The 17,620-nt window shown below is 28.8% G+C and overlaps 1 protein-coding gene and 1 non-coding gene across 2 annotated transcripts; both read right to left on the reverse strand.

Annotated features, from left to right (window-relative positions):
- Positions 1 to 402: 402 nt before the first annotated feature.
- LOC108459193 (glycosyltransferase BC10-like) lies at positions 403 to 8,744 on the reverse strand. The gene is made up of 2 exons (XM_053026865.1): positions 7,815 to 8,744; positions 403 to 1,181 (listed from the first exon to the last, which is right to left on the reverse strand). The coding sequence occupies exons 1-2, from the start codon at positions 8,526 to 8,528 to the stop codon at positions 537 to 539; spliced, it is 1,359 nt and encodes a 452-aa protein (XP_052882825.1). The 5' UTR covers positions 8,529 to 8,744; the 3' UTR covers positions 403 to 536.
- A 6,548-nt stretch (positions 8,745 to 15,292) lies between these two features.
- Positions 15,293 to 15,373, reverse strand: TRNAL-AAG (transfer RNA leucine (anticodon AAG)). The gene has a single exon. It is a non-coding gene; the product is annotated as a tRNA-Leu (tRNA).
- Between the last annotated feature and the right edge of the window lie 2,247 nt (positions 15,374 to 17,620).

A 17,620-nucleotide genomic window follows, 5' to 3' on the forward strand; every position in this document is an offset into this window, starting at 1 on the left:
AATTAATTTAGTTAAGTAATGTCTTAATAAAGGATCGTATTTTAAAATCTCTTCAAATTTTCAATTTTCGACACTAAAGACGTCGAGTAATCAATTAGGTACCAATTTTGGGCATAACGAGGGTGTTAATCCTTCCTTGTGCGTAATTGACTCCCAAACCCATTTTCTGGATTTTTGTAGACCGAAAAATATTGTTTTAATAAATCAAACATCTTATTAAAACGATCAAATTACGAGGTGACTCGATTACACTTCCTAAAAGTGATTGATAGCGACTCCCATTTTCATTTTAAAATAAAAAGTCGATTTAAAAAAAAAAAGTTTCGACAAATATAATTGACTTAAAACGTGAAAATGTGAAATTAAGAAAAACATGAAATAAAAAAGTGGAAAAGAGTTAAATTTGATAAAATCTAAATCCTTAAAAGCCCAAATGAATGAACATATTGTATAGTTTTAGTAAGTACGAAAAATCTCATGGTTACAATATGAAATAATGAGCTTAGACTAATACATGTATGGTGTACCCAGGAAGATTATTTATTGAAATACATGACCTTGGGTGCAAATGTCAACAACCTAATCAAAGAATCAGTGGAGAACTTTCTGGCAAACAAATAACAGATATTACTGCTCTGCCCATTATACTCACATTGGCTTCCATGTCTCAAAGCCTTCAAAAATTCAACGGTTACCAATGGGCTTAAGTAGGTTACAGGGTGAATGCCAGCTCTGGACCAATCAACCCAGGTCAAAGTTCTATTGGAATTCTTGGGCGTAAACTTCATGGTCACAAAGGTTGGCAAGTAATGTTCATCGGAATAGCAAGCGTTGGTGCAGTAGCTTTGGAAGAGTGGAAAATAGAATTGGTCAGAAACAACTTCCAAGGCCAGTTCCCTATCCATCTCGAACCATTGGGAGCCTTTTCTCCATTCATCAATTGTGATATGAGGGCTCATTTTCTCGTTGTATCGCCCACGCCCAACCGGGGAGTGTTTATCATATGCTTCTATGTAACTCTGGGTAGAGTTCATGAGGTAAGCGTAGATTGTGGAGAAGTTAAACAGTGGAATGCATGCTTCTGACAGAAGAACAAATCTTTGGTTTGAGAAATCCATCAACGCATTGGCCAGAAGCCGGCGCTCCGCTTCTATCATATTTACATGTCCCCATCTCACTTGCTGCATCATCATATAAGTAGCCATTCAGACTTGTTTAAATTTTATTGAACTTCAACAATCTTAGATTACCTATTTAGATATAGCACTTTATAAATAAATAAATAATAACTATCAAATATCACACATTAATGCAAATAATTCAAATCACCAAGTGATTAAGAGGTATGTGTTGGCATATTCATGGTAATTATATTCTTAATAATCTTTATTGTATAACTCACATAATAATAATAATATGTTCAACCCTCAATGTTTATATTTTTTGTTAATTTGATTCCTATTCTCTTTTTATTCAAATTTGGCCATTAATCTTTCAAAAAGAATAAAATTATTTTTAATGAAAATGCTGACTAAAATAATAATTTTTTAATGTAGTTAATGTGGCAATCCACGTGTACTTCATGTTGGCATGAGCATAACACTATTTGTCTTATATGTCATATCAACAAATAATTTAAAAATAATTATAAAAGTTCATAATTTTTTTAAAAAAAAAGCATGAAGTACACATGAATTGTCATGCAGATTGCCAAGTTTAAAAGTTCAACATTTTAATCAAGTATTTACATTAGAAAAATCATTTTGACTCTTTTTAAAAGGTTTATGATAAAATTTATTTTTTTTAAAAGGTTGGAAGTCAAATTGAATTAAAAAAAGAGTAAGGATCAAATTTATTTTCTTCAAAAACTTATTGTTTTATTTATTATATTATATAGAGTTCAAATCTCTAAATTAATTTTAATTTGATTTAAATCTTAGTAAATAAAATTATATTTATTTGCTTAAATTTCTTTATAGTAGTAAAGATTATTTGTTATTAATTTTTTCTTACCAATCTAATTGAGTTTTTAAATTGAATTTTATTTTATTTTAATGGTTTGAATCTCTTCAAATATTAATTGCCTATAATATATAGTGATTCAAGTTGTGTGAATATAAAAAATAACAAACAATAATTTCGATATAAAATGTTTCAATTGATTTTAAATAAAAGAATATTATAAAATTCATATTGTAAATATTTTCTTTCTTTATACAATAAAAACATTAAAATTTCAAATTTAATATTTTAAATTTTATTCATTTGATGTTATAGGTCCTTTCTTCGGGGTGTTTAGTTTAAGAAATCTCACATTCTCAATGGTAATGTAAAATTTAAGAATGAATTTCCCATTTAGATTGTAAGGTTACTTACATTTCCAATAATGTCAAGATTCTGGATAAAACTTAATCAAATTATTACCTAAGATTCCCGAACAATATTACTTTTCTATAAATTTTATCCTTCATTATTTTTTATCATTTTACCCTTACATCATAGGTTTATCTACCTTAACTAATATATGCAACGTAATTATTTTTAAGTATAGGTTCAGAGGATGCCGAATTTTGGGATTAAGTTTTGAAGGGTTAAGTAAAAATTTTAAGAGTTTAATGAGAGTTTTTTAAAAATTGAGGTCTAATTAAATTTTTGTGAAATTAATGAGAATTTTAAATATTTTAAGTGAACTTAATTAATTTTTTTTAAAAAGAAAATATATAATGAGAATTTCAAAAATTTTAAAGCGTCTAATTAAAATTTTCTAAAATTTCAAAGAAAAAATCATAATTTCTCATTTTTAAGCCTTAGGCCCTTTAAGCTGAAGGTGTTCATGGACTAGGTCCAACCAAAATTTTAGGCCCGTTTACTAGGTTTAAGCCCGACTTGAGAAAATACTAAAATTCGGGCTCACTCTTACCCTACCGTATTAATTTATTATATTATTTATTATATATTTTTTAAAATATATACAATACATTAAAATACTAAAATATTAAAATAAATGTTTCTCAACTAATTGAAAATAAATTTTAAAAATATGTATACTTAAATAATAGTAAGATAGATGCAACTTAATAAGTAAATGCCTATAAAATAGTAAACAATAATAACAAAATAGTAGCAATATAATGTGTAATAATAGCAAAATAGTGAAAAGAACAACAAGAAAATAGTAACAAAACAATAAAAAACAGCAAGAAAATAGTAAAAAAAATAGTTTTTTTTTTTTTGCATATTGGGCCAGGCTTAGGTAAAAAAAGTCTTACTCGAGACTCGGTCTATTTTTTAAATAGGTTTTTTTTTACCTGAATTTATTTTTAAGGTCTATATTTTTACCCAAATCTTCTCATTTTTCAAATAGGCTTCAGATCAGACCAGGTCTACTTTAAATGATCCACCTCTGAATTTAGATTTAGATTAAAATATTTGTAACTCATTTCCTTATTTGTCAAATGTAATTCATTACTTATTCTCAATTTTTTCCCTTTTTAATTTTTTACCAAATGAAAATTTAATAACTAATTTATTTGCATCATAGGATGTTACGTGCAATTTCTTAAATATTTTGCTTTGATTATAAAATACAATTTCATTTTGATATTTATTGACCAATATGAATTATAGTACAAAAAGAAAAATCAAGGCAAAGTTAGAATTTATTTGTATTTAAGATATTAAACTCATTTTCTTTACGACATAATCTCTGGCAATCTTTTATTATTATTATTATTATTATTATTATTATTATTATTATTGAAAGCACCTTTATTATTATTAAGAAAAATTAACAATGTATGTTATATTATATTATATTAATTATTATAAGAGAGTTTTTCATTATTAATTATTTCTTAGTTAAAAATTATCATTTTGTATATTATTATTATTATTATTATCATTTTTTATATTTTAATAGTTAACTTTCTTTAATAATTTTTATCTTTATTTATAATTAAAGGTAATTTAGTACAATATGTTTACAATCTATCAATCAAGTAATAAAATCTTACCTTGTAGTCAAATGAACCAAATAGGGTAATCTAACATACTAAGAAATGTGGCAAGTAATCTTACATTCCAATAGTTCTACTCTAAGAAATCATCTTTGAATCATACATTTTAGGGGGCGTTTGGTTCATCGAATATAACATAGCAGCCAGTAATATTACATTTCGAAATGAGATTACGGTTGGATTTTATCATTTTGACCATCTAGTAATCTCACATTACGACCATCCCGTAATAGAGGGTGTAATCTCTTTACAACACATTCCTTGGATAATCTTAGATTACGGGTATAATCATAAATTTTGACCAATTTACCTTTTATTTTTATTATTCTAATTAATTTAGGCATTGTTCTTAATTAAAGTTTAAGACTATAAAAATATATTATTTTTCTTAATAATGAATCAGCAAATATCATACATTACAATTATAATTAATATATTTTATTTAATGATTTATTTATTAATATATTAAGTATGGTTATATCTATAATTATGATTGGTGTTGCAATCACTCTTCATGAATTATTATAAATATGATTTATAAATTTATTTCAACACAATATATTTTATTATTAACATATAAATTGTAATAAAAAGTAAGCATTGTAATAATTTATCATAATTTTATGAAAATTGAGACTAAAAATATTAAAGGAACTAAACTTATTAAAAACAAATTATATAACAAAGATAATTGAGTAAAATGTACTTCTAAATAACCTTACAACCCATCAATCAAACATTTAAATTCTACATTCTAACCAAATGAACCAAATAAGGTAATCTCACAATCTACCTATAATGTTACATCTACGTAATCTTATTACCAAATGCTTCATTAATTATTTTTACTTTGTAGTATTATTTACAGATTTTATGAAAATATTATTTGTATAGCTATAAAATTATTAAAAAAAACAATACCATAACTTCGTTTAATTCAATAAATCTAAGTTATGTAATTAAATATAAAAATTAGGCAAAGCTCCGACCACACATTTTGGGAATCAGTTACCCAAGCATCTTTTCCCCTAAAGGCAATATTATTAGACCTACTTATATGGTTGAAAATCTTCGTACTGCAAATTTTGTGTAAGACAATTTATTATTAAAAATATGAAAATAGTGTTGTATGATAAATTATGAATTTATACTCTAATTTTCTTTAAACTTAATTTATTTTTATTATAAATAATTTTTGGAAATATAAATATATATTTTAAATTTTATTATATTTAACTAGTATGCACAAGTTTAAAACTAATTTACTTTTGCTTTTAAATAATTCTAAAATTTGAACATATATTGTTGGGGATCGACCCGATTAAGCAACAAACAGATAAAAATAATGGAAGAAATTGAGAAATTGAACACACAAATTTAACGTGAAAAAATCCCTCTAAAGAGGATAAAAATCACAAGTAAAGATAATTTTACTATAATGGCAAAAGATCGAAGAGTACAAAAGATAGAGATAAAAATTAAACCCTAAAACCCTAAAAACAAAGAACCCTCAAAACGTAAATACAAAATTTTCTAAAAGTGTTATGAGTTCTAATCTCTAATGGGTGTGTTCTCTAAGGTTGTAAAAGAGTCTATTTATAGGCTATATTTATAGGTCAAATAATAATGAAACCGATCAGAGTTTGATTGAAACAAATAAACAGAGTTCAACTGGAAGATTATTTTTCAAATTTGACTAAAATAGGAGTCATACTCAACAAATCTCCACCTTGACTCATATTTCCACAACGCCATCTTTGCCAAAGCCTGCCACAGGCCTATCTTGAACTATGCATGGAATTAACTAAGTTGAATCTGTGCTTAGAAACGGGAAGACTTCTAGCCTTCAACTTGTACATTACCAAATCAAAACTAACCGAGTCTAATTATCACGAACATATTGCCCTAACTTTTCAAAACCTGCATCCAAAAGAGAACCTCTTCAATGAAACAGTCATACATTTTTCCCTCCTATGACCAAGTTGCCTCCGCTTCAAACGAGTTGACTTTGACTTCATAACAGACAAGGACGTTTGATTTCACTGATCACTGTAGAACCTTCAGAATATAAAGACTGAAAGTCCTTTTATCTTTTAATAAAACAAGAGCTCCACGAGATACCTTAATGTCGCTCAACTTGATGTTGATTCTGCATCCTTTCAAGTCTAAAATACTTAAGGAGATGAGATTCTTTCGTAAATCAGGTACATACCTGACATCTGAGAGTGTCCTAGTCGTCCCATCGTACATCCTAATTTTAACAGTACTAATACCAATTACCTTACTGGATGAATTGTTTCTAATGCGTACAACTCCATCTTCAACTGAACTATATGTGTAGAACCATTCTCTATTAGGACAGATGTGGAAAAAAATCCTGAAACTAGGATTCACTCGGTCGTAAGCTTGGAGTTATCGTTCGTTGACACTAACAAAAAATCATAATCACTTTCGTTGGCCAAATTAGCATCAGCTACATCTTTCTCATTACTCTCAACAGCTCTTTTATTTCACAGTTTATAACAATCTGCTTTGATGTGACCTAACTTTTTACAATAGCGACATATTTTGTCTCGCTTCTTTGATGCTACTAAAACAGAAGCTTGCCTATCTGCCTTGCCATCCAAACCAAACTTATTGTCAAGTTTGTCTCTACACAACAAATGACCCTTCACATCTTCGAACAAGAGTTTGCCTCTGCCATAAATTAGAGTCTCCTTGAAAGACTTGTATGAATGGGGTAAAGAGCACAATAATAACATAGCCTGATCTTCATCGTTAATTTGAACCTCAATGTTCTTTAAATCATTTAAAAGAGTAATGAATTGACTGATGTGATATCTAAGAAGATCACCTTCGTTCATGCGAAACGTAAATAGACAACGTTTCAACATTAAATGGTTAGCTAGAGATTTAGTTGTATAAAGAGTTTTTAACCTTTTCCACAAGGCGGATGAGGTATTCTCCATCAATACCTCCTGCAATACCGTATTCGTGAGGCACGACTGGATTGCAGACAAGGCCTTTTCATCAAGCTCTTCCCATTCTGTTTGATTTAGATTCTCAGGCTTTTTCTCGGTAATAACATTTTTCAGTCCGATTTGAACTAGAATTGCCATCATTCAAACTTGTCACATATTGAAATTTGTGACACCATCAAACTTCTCAATTTCAAACCTTGTTGCTGCTATCTCTTAACGAACTGATCTACGAAAATTGAACTAGCTCTTATACCACTTGTTGGGGACCGACCCGATTAAGTAACGAACAAGTAAAAATACGGAAGAAATTGAGAAATTGAACACACAAATTTAACATGCAAAAACCCCTTCAAAGAGGATAAAAAAACTATGAGCAAAAATAATTTTACTATAATGACAAAAGAACGAATAGTACAAAAGAGGGAGATAAAAATTAAACCTTGAAAATCCAAAAAAAAAAAGAACCCTCAAAACGTAAATACAAAATTCTCTAAAAATGTTATGAGTTCTAATTTCTAATGAGTGTGTTTTCTAAAGTTGTAAAGAGTATATTTATAGGCTAAATTTATAGGTCAAATAATAAAATAATCTGAACTAATCAGAGTTTGATTTGAAACAAATAAACATAGTTTAACTGAAAGATTATTTCTCAAATTTGACTGAAATAGAAGTCATACTCAACATATATCATAGCTTGATGGTGAAGGATTTTACAGTTCAGGTGTAACTTGAATTCGAGTTGTACTTAATCGTATTATCCATTATCAAATTCAACAATTAAAAAGAAAAAGTGAGATGGAAAATTCAAAAGGCTAACCTTGCTGGGAATTCTTCTGCCATAAAACACAGAACCTTGAGGCTCTGCTGCCTTTGACAGATTAAAAGAAGGATTGGAGTGGATGTAGATGGAATACATCCCTTTGTACCCTTTGAAGAATTTCTCCCACAACGGAGCCAATGAAACATGCCCTTTTGTCAAAAACAAGAAAGCCACTTTAGGAACTCGATTGAAAGGATATTGAGCAATTCGGGGAATCATTGAAGCCCTCCATAGAAGCTGTGGATCATCCATCCCATGCATTGCTTCTGGTGGCTCCAGAAAATCATTTAATCCATACTGAGCTCCATCATCTGATATTGTTTCAACAGGCGAATCAGATGGTTGCTGAGGTGCCATTGCCAACGACGGTGATGATGATCTAGAGGTCAAAGAAAGCTGGGTATGTAGATCCAGTGAAATGTTTTTGAGGTGAAAACTGAGAATGACACCAACAGTGAGACCACAACCGAAGAGGAGGAAATAAGTAATGAAATTGAAGACGTGCCATTTTGCATTAAATAGCTTGGACAAAGTGGTAGATTGATTGTTGTTGTTGGTGTCATCACCGGCGCCTCTCATTTTGTTTAAAGAGGGAGTTAGTTTGAGAAAGAGATCCAGGTACCTTCTTACGTTTGAGAAAACTCGAACCCTTGTGCCCATGAAAACTGAATCAGGTGCCTTCTTCTGTAGCTTCGCCGCACGGTCAGCCATAGCTAAGGTCCTTTGGTTGGCTTTTGATCTCAACCAACAGGAGAAGGAAGAAGAAAGAAATCAGAGAGAAGGCAAAGAGAGAATGTATGCTGCAGGGAGCAGATATGGCGGTTCGTAGATTGATTGTCAGCCACCGTTTCTGGTATACTCATTGACTTTGAACTATTACAAATATGCCATTTAAGGCCTTAACTAATATTAGTTTCTCAATTTCTACACCTCAGGAAATAGCGATTGGAATTTCCAAACTCTATATTATAATATTATATTGCAAGTTACAATACAATTTTATTTGGAGGTATAAAATTGTGATAATTCATTATTATTAACTATTTTTAGTATGAATCATATATATATAATATTATAAAATTTTATCTAAAATTAGAAATTTTAGCATTGTTACTCTGATTTTTATAATTATAATGTCTTTAAATAGTCTATTCTCGTTAAAATGTTTATGTGAATTTTAAAATTGTTAACAATATTAAATTAAATTCAAGTCAATTACAATGTCATTTTTTCATTACATGAATACTAAGTGAGTATATTTTTTCTAATTTCAAAATATCATGCCAATAAATTTAACGGAAGTTTAACGATGTTTAGGAATGAACCTAAAATTTTAAATTAAAAAATAAATGGACTAAATTCTCAAAATTAAAAATATGAATATTAAATTTCAAATATAAGAATAATACAAAAACTTTGAACAGATTATAATATTTAAATTTTTACTCTATAGTTTAATAAAAAACAAATAATTAACTGAAACACGAATTTTGAACCATATTAGTATTTATGGTTTTGCTGATTCATATATATCTAAAATATATATATATATATTATTAATGGAGTGAATATGTAGATATAAAATAAAAACATTAATTTATGATTTACTTGCAAATTATATCAAGAAAAAGATTCTACTCCTGTATACAAATAATAAAACTTTTGTTGCAACATCAATACATGGTCTCCACTTTTTAAGTTTGTGGTTTTTCAATCGGTTTGAATATTCATTATTGCTATTCTTTTAGTTATATCTAACAGGCCGATTGAAGTAGTTCTCAGGTATTCAGTGTTGCTATGTTACATATTTTTAAACAAAGAATATCCAGAGTTGATAGTTGTTTGACAATCACTACAAAAGACCAAGTTGTAGATGAAGATGAGCCAAGCTAAGTTGTCTAAGCAGATAAATGAACAACTAAAGATGATGTTTAAGAGTATGAAATCAGGTTTCAAAAACAAATACAATTTCGCTTGGATTTAGAAATTTCTCAATGGGATCTAAACAAGATATTCTTTAATGCCGACAAATTGGTTGGGAGCTTATCAATTAAATTATACTTCAAAAATTGGTAATTTGTTCCAGGCATGAAAGCTTCAGCAGCAAATTCTTTAAGAATGTCTTTTATGACCATGGTTGCTGCATTCAACCTTTTCATAAAGCCCCTTAAAAGTTCATCCTCACGCTGCTTGATGGACATGAGGTAGGCAGGAGATTACTTCAATGTCTTATTCGCCAATAACCTGATTATAAACAGGTCAGCTAATTGCTCGAAACTCATGATAGAAAACTGTGGCAATTGCAAATATCACACCTAAGTTCAGTCCTTCAATGTTATTGAAAATACCATGCTAACTTCATTTGAAGCCCCAGATATATTCATGTAATTCACATAATGTGCTAAATGTTTCCTCCACCATCATACATCATTTTGAGAAATTTAAACGTGGGAAAAATATGATGTTGCAATATTATCTTAGCTTAGGACATATTTTTATACTTCTTCACTAATCCAAAGAATTCTAACTTTTGAAAATCCTTAAGTGTTTCTCTAACTTTTCTATTTTTTACTCCAAGGTATTTTGATTAAGAAAACTATAACTATTATCATAATACTCATCATAACTATCGTCTTTATCCTCCATATCAATGTCCTCATCTAATAAATTTCATTACCTTGGCATGCATTGTAACACCCCTACCCGTATCCATTGCCGGAATAGGTACGAGGCATTACCGGAGTTTACTGAACATTTTCAGATAATTCTGAGTCATTTATTATTCATATTTTGAAAAGAGTAATAACGTCTCTTTATTGGGCCCTCGAAACCCCAAACATACATTAAAAACCAACCGGAATTAAATCGGGATCATAAAAAAATTTCGCAAAATCTTAAATTTTATTTTCATCTAAGTACTTACCATTTCAATGCTTCTTACAGTTAAACATGTTACCATTTAATCAATAGCTTGACCTTTGTCTAAGCGTCAAGCCACATCATTGTTAGTATACTTGCACATATTTCATATAAATTCAACATTGATATACTTATTTTCTCGACATGTCACACTTAAGTTTAATAATTGTCTTTACTTACATAATTTCCTTGTATCAACATATCAAAGATAATCATATATGTACATGTCATGAAACATATCATTCTCTTACCGTTTCTTCATAAGCATATATCATTCATTTCATTATATCAATATTTCATGCTCCATCATTTCCATATATTTTATATATATTTATTCCGGTAATAGCTTATATCAAACTTAACATAAATTATATTCCATGTACTTATACTTATTTCGTTTATCTATCTTCATAATTATTTCATATAACCATTCGTCATTTGATACATATTACCTGAATATCAATTGTTCAACAGATGTCATAGCGTCTCCCATCCACGGTCTTATTTATCTTTGACATGATGCCATAGTGTCTTTCAACTATGGTCTTACTCATTTTCTGTCATGTTGCCATGGTATCTTTCAACCATGGTCTTAGACATTTCATATCAGGTTGCCATAGTATCTTTCAACCATGGTCTTGCACATTTCGTATCAGGTTGCCATGGTATCTTTCCAACCATGGTCTTACACATTTCATATCAGGCTACCATGGTATCTTTCAACCATGGTCTTACACATTTCATATCAGGCTGCCATGGTATCTTTCAACCATGGTCTTACACATTTCATATCAGTCGCCATGGTATCTTTTAACCATGGTCTTACACATTTCATATCGAGAGCACACTCCATGAACCTCATCTTTACTGATGGGATTACCGGTCAAAGCTAAATCCAGTAATATAAACTCATAGAGTATTGTCGGGATTACCATCCAAAGCTAAATCCCAACGACAATTACTCTAATGAGCTTAGATCCGAATTACCATCAAAGCTAAATTCAGACCTAATTTGGATTACCCGTCCGGCTAAATCCATTTTACACGTATTCTTCGGAGGGCTATATCGAATAGGATCACCCGTCCTGCTAGATCCTTTTACCGTCAATTCCTTTTCGAGATCCATCGAATTTTCCTTTCATTCAACAGGATTTATTTTCAATTTATATCGAGTATTATCAATATTTCATCAAATATCATGAATTGAACATTCAAAACATATTTTCATCACATAACCACATATTTCAAGTATTTAAAATACAATTCAAGTTACACCAACTTACCTCATTGCTTGTTTGTGTTTATAATTTCATTAATCCGATATCTTTTCTTTTCCACGATCAAGTCTCATATTTGAGTCGTCCGGATCTTTATAAATAAATTTGATCATCATTTTCATTCATTTCATATTCTAATGCATTTAATTAATGCTCTAGGCAAAATTACCATTTTGCCCCTAAACTTTTAATTAATGACGATTTCATCCTTAGGGTCAGGAAAATAAAATTCTTGCAATTTAATCCTTATTTTCAGCTATTATTCTCATACATATTGATAACAGTCCATGAATTCTATAAAATATTAGAATTTTTCATAATTTCAACACTTTTTAATTTAATCCCTAAAACATGTTTTCCCCTATCTTGAACTAAATTAATAATTTTATTCAATTTTGTAATTTAAATAATAAAATAATCCATTTCATGCAATTTGGTCATTTCGACATTTTTACAAAATTGCCCATAAAGTTTTACTTTTATTCAATTTAGTCCTCGAGCCTAAAATATGCAAATTAGCCATGCTAAATGAATATTTATATATGTTTTCCTCCTCCTCCTCTCCATTCCACATCCTTAATGTATATAACACACTTGTAAGTAACATTATCTATATATTTTTTTTATTTACTTTTATGAATATTTAAGTTGTCCATCTGTGTCATAGTCACTAAATTATTTATATCTGGAGCTATAGAGCTCAAAATTAAGATCAAAAAATTTTCCCTAAAACTAGACTCATATATATTCTTTCCATAAAATTTTCAGAATTTTTGGTTTATCCAATAAGTACAGTTTATTCTTTAAAGTTACCCCTGTTCTGTTGTCTGACAGTTCTGACCCTTCTTTACTAAAAATTAATTATCTCCTTGTACATAATTTGAATGGTATTCCCGTTTATTTATATTGAAAATAGACTCATTAAAAATTCTAAACATATAAATTTAAGCTCATAATTATTTCTATCCAATTTTTTATGATTTTCCAAAGTCAGAATAGGGGAACCCGAATTCATTCTGACCTTGTCTCACAAAATTCATTATATTTCATGATTTAAAAATCTATTACTTACACCGTTTCTTCTATAAGAAACTATACTCAATAAGATTTAATCTCATATTTTATTCATCCTATAATTCAATTTCTACAATTTTTGTAATTTTTCAAAGTTAGACTACTACTGCTGTCCATAACTATTTTAGTGTAAGATATTAATTATCATGTTATAACACCCTTATTTTCTTTTTCTACACCATTTCTCATCACTTTCTCTTATTTTCTCTTCACTAACATATCAAGAACATAGGACCTTATGTAAGAAAACTCTACTATAACATTATTTCCATGCTTTGTTAATAATAACAAACTTAAAAACATATTGAAATCTTGATGTACTTACCTTTTCTTATTGACTTCAATCTTTAACTTGATTTTTCTCTCTCCTCCAGCTTCTATTTCTTGAATCCAACTTGATATTCTTGCTCCCCATCATCTCCTTGTTGTCTTTCTCTCTTGATGGCTATGGAAATTCTTTCAATTTTTAGGTGAAAATAATGAATTTTTGGAGGAAGGACTAAATTGTAAGAAAAGAAAAACTTTCTTTCTTCTTATTCTTCTCACGTTAGTTGCATGAGAATGGTGATCATCCTCCCCTTTCTTTCCTTACACATATATATATATATTAAATAAAATAATAATAAAATAATAAAATATCACTTAAAAATCAATTTAAAGTATTAATAAATTAATATTTATTTATTTAATTTATCTAAAATATCTCCAACATCATCATTGTCTCTAGATTTCTCTCTCTTCCAATTGACCATTTTGCCCTTCGTGATCTTTTAAAATTCCAATCTTGAGTCATCACTTAATTTGGTAAAATTACAATTTAGTCCCTCATAATTCTTCACCTATTCAATTTGGTTCTAATTCATCAATTTTTCTTGATTTCTAGATCATTCCACCCTTAAAATATTTGCACTATTAGTCCTTCAACTTTTCATATTTACACTTTAATCCTTCAAATTTTGAGTATTTACTCTTGGGCCATAAAACTTTTCTCACTTTTACAATTTAATCCTTTCTTGAATCAATATGTCATAATATACTTCCCAATATTGACATAACTCAAAATTTCCCTTTTTGTCACTTTATTTCCTTATTTTACTATATCACGGATAATATTTTACTATAAAAATTTTCGGGGTATTACATGCATATTGCTCTTCATATCTCTATTTTTGAAAAGACATTTGCTCTTCATATCTCTTATTCTCTCTTGCATGTATAGATATTGTTGATTACTGAATTGATGATGCTGAGACCCTTAATCTGTTGGTGATGCTTTAGCATGGTGCTAGTTTTGGGGGTTACAATACCATGGGAGTATTGGTAAAACTAGTGGTATGGATTTTATCGGTAAAGGTTTTGTTAGTTTTGATTTTGTGCGTTGGTTTGGTTTTGCGAGGGATATTGTTGACTAGCATGCAATGGATTCTAGTTCAATTTTTTTTTGTCTGATTTATGTTTGCTCTGATGTTATGACCAACGGGGTCTATAACTTGATCATTGGCATGATCAAACTTAGTACTTGGAGGATCATTGATATTTGAGTGTGTTATATATGTTCACGATCACCATACCAATTGTTAACCAATGAGGTGAACAAGGGAAAAAGATGAATAGAAGATAAAGGAGAGAAGAATAAAAGATGGAAAGAGACTTGTTGACTTGGAAGTCTAATTTAATATTATTGACAGTGACAGTGATGTGATGTCCTAAGATGAGACATGTTAGAGTGACTAGCAACCAATTACTCTAGGTCTCTATGTGCTCTTACATAATCTTAGTGGAGCTATCCCTTTCCAAAGTTTGCCAAGTTGGGATTTGCAAACTGGTTCACGAATTAGCCTAGGTTTACATGTGTTCAGTTCTCTATAGATACACGATCAAATTTGCGAGATACACTATAAAGTTCATAAAACTCATTACACAAGATATAACAATTACACATGCAAAATCACACGTGTACATATTTTTTATAACACGTATATATTATTGATGTGTTGAAAAAAGAATAGAAGCAAAAAGCAAACGTAAGTCGCGAATATGTTTTTAAATAGAAAAATAAAAGCATTACGTATGGAGAGCTAGAGGAGACCAATTAATAGAGCTGGGATTGGGCTAAGTTTGCAGGCCTAACCTCCTAATAAGGAATGGGCTTTTGGTAAGCTCTTATTTGTCTGATTGTAAAAATACAACAAAATTTTAACCAAATGTTGAGAGTGGAATTTGAACCCACGCCCTTTCGGACCAGAACCTTAATCTGGCGCCTTAGACCAACTCGGCCATCTCAACTTCTTAACACCATTTGTACAATTGAAAAAATATTATTTATCTATAAGCTATTCTGAAAAACTGATATGCAGATTCATCCTTCTAAATAAATATGCATATATTAATATAAATGAAGTAGGATCTTTTCCTATAAATACAATGAGAAGAAAGTTACAAATAATTAATTAAAATATTTTTATATGATATCAATTTATATTATAAAAGTATCCAAATTAAAAACCTTCCATATTTACTTAACTGCAACAACAAATGTATATTTAATTTTTTCACATACTAATATATGGATTGAGTTCTTTATCTTATTCAGTTCGACTTATGCTTTATACAAAGTTTTTTTAAGTCAAACTTGATGATGAAATATTATATAAAAACTTGAAATTCAAATTTAACTCAATGTATTTGAAATAATACATATTTTATATACGATAGCACACCATGCTTTAAGGCTAAAGTTTCACCCACCTTTACTGTTGATAAGCACAGGAGCAATCTATCCATGAGAATCCCTAGTAATTATAATAATGTTTAACCTCCATTTGCGATGTAATGAAGGCTATAGTAACCATATTTTATTCTAGTTTTAATGTTTTAATCTTAATTTTGAAACACAGTGCATGCAAGGAGCAAAATTAAACATTAATCGATAAACAAACTTCCATTGGAAATATTCCATCAAAGACAAAAGGAAAAGGAGATTCACTGATCATTTGTAACATATGGGGTTAGCAAATATTTTTTTGGTATCTTTTATTTTAAAAACTTAACTTCTCGGTAGAAGTTACGAGGATATAAGAGGGAAGAGTGGCCGTTTTTTTTTTTTTTTTGAAGGGAAAGAGATTTCGCGCTACTTTAATATTATCGTTGAGAAGTGCTTTTAAAAATATAAAATATTTATTTTAGACATGATAATATTAAGAAATAAAAGATGTATTTAAATGATATTAACATTTGTTAATGTTATTATATATGAAATACATCAAATTCATTTATAATAAAATATAAGAATTATTATAACTTATTATTAATATTTTAATACATGAATTAGAAAAGTTAAATATATTTAAAATAATTTGTATTATTTTTTATAAAATATAATTTGAATATATAAACCATATTAGATATTAACATCACATAGAAAACATAAACTTGACAAATTCAAATATTCTATGTATTTGAATTCAGTTTCAAAAGGAGTAATAATTGTATACTCAATATAAATATTAAAAATTTACATTAGCATTTGCAATTTAAAAGTGAATTCATTAAACTACAAGCTATGCTATCTCTTGTTAATTTCATTTCATAATCACTTGAATTTTTTGATTCACCATCATCCTGATCACTTTCTCCATCATGCACATCTTCTGGATCAATAATATTCTCATATGCCCTGCCAATATTTTTGTATTCCATCATATGATCATTTCAACCGACACGTTTTCGGATAAAATTGTGTATTGTCATTGTAACAACAACGATCATCATTTTCTTTTCAAAACTATAACTTGGCATATCCCTTAAAATGACCTTTTTTTTTTTTCAAAACACCAAAGTTCATTCAATCACATTATGTAATGATGAATGTGAATGATGGAATATCTCTTCTTTACTAGATATAGGTCTACCTCTACGGAATTCAGGAAAATGATATTGTTGTTATCTATACGATCCAAGATAACCTTTCATTTAAGGATATCCAAAATCAACAAGATAATATTTTCCTACATATCATAATATGATAAACAATTAATTCAAGAGTTGTTTATTTTTTAAGATTATCAATTAAAGAACTTATATTTTATTATTTAAAAAATGAAATAAATGAAATATCTTACTGCAATAACATTCTGAGTCGGGACACATTTTCTTCCAATGTAGGGAATTTGTTCATTGGTGGAAGAATAGCAACAATATGTATACCATCAATTGCACATATGCAATCCTAAACAAATAATCATGTTAGTCCCATGCATATTTTTATTTAAAAATATTAAAATATAATAATATAATTTTAAATTTTTACCTTAAAATGCGGCATATATCTAAAATCATTACGTATTTGCTTGAGTATTAAGCTAAAAGAACGATCATCAGGTGCAATTATATCAATGGCCATCCTTGAAACTTTCTTAGGCACAATTGCAAAGTATTGACTTATTGTTGCTCCAGACCTTTGAAATCTTTCTCAATATTGAGAAAATTTTGCACCGGTGCCCAAGATGTACAAAAAAGTTCTCAACATTTCAC

Source organism: Gossypium arboreum, chromosome 4 (assembly GCF_025698485.1).
Source record: "Gossypium arboreum isolate Shixiya-1 chromosome 4, ASM2569848v2, whole genome shotgun sequence".
Taxonomy (NCBI): Eukaryota; Viridiplantae; Streptophyta; class Magnoliopsida; order Malvales; family Malvaceae; genus Gossypium; species Gossypium arboreum.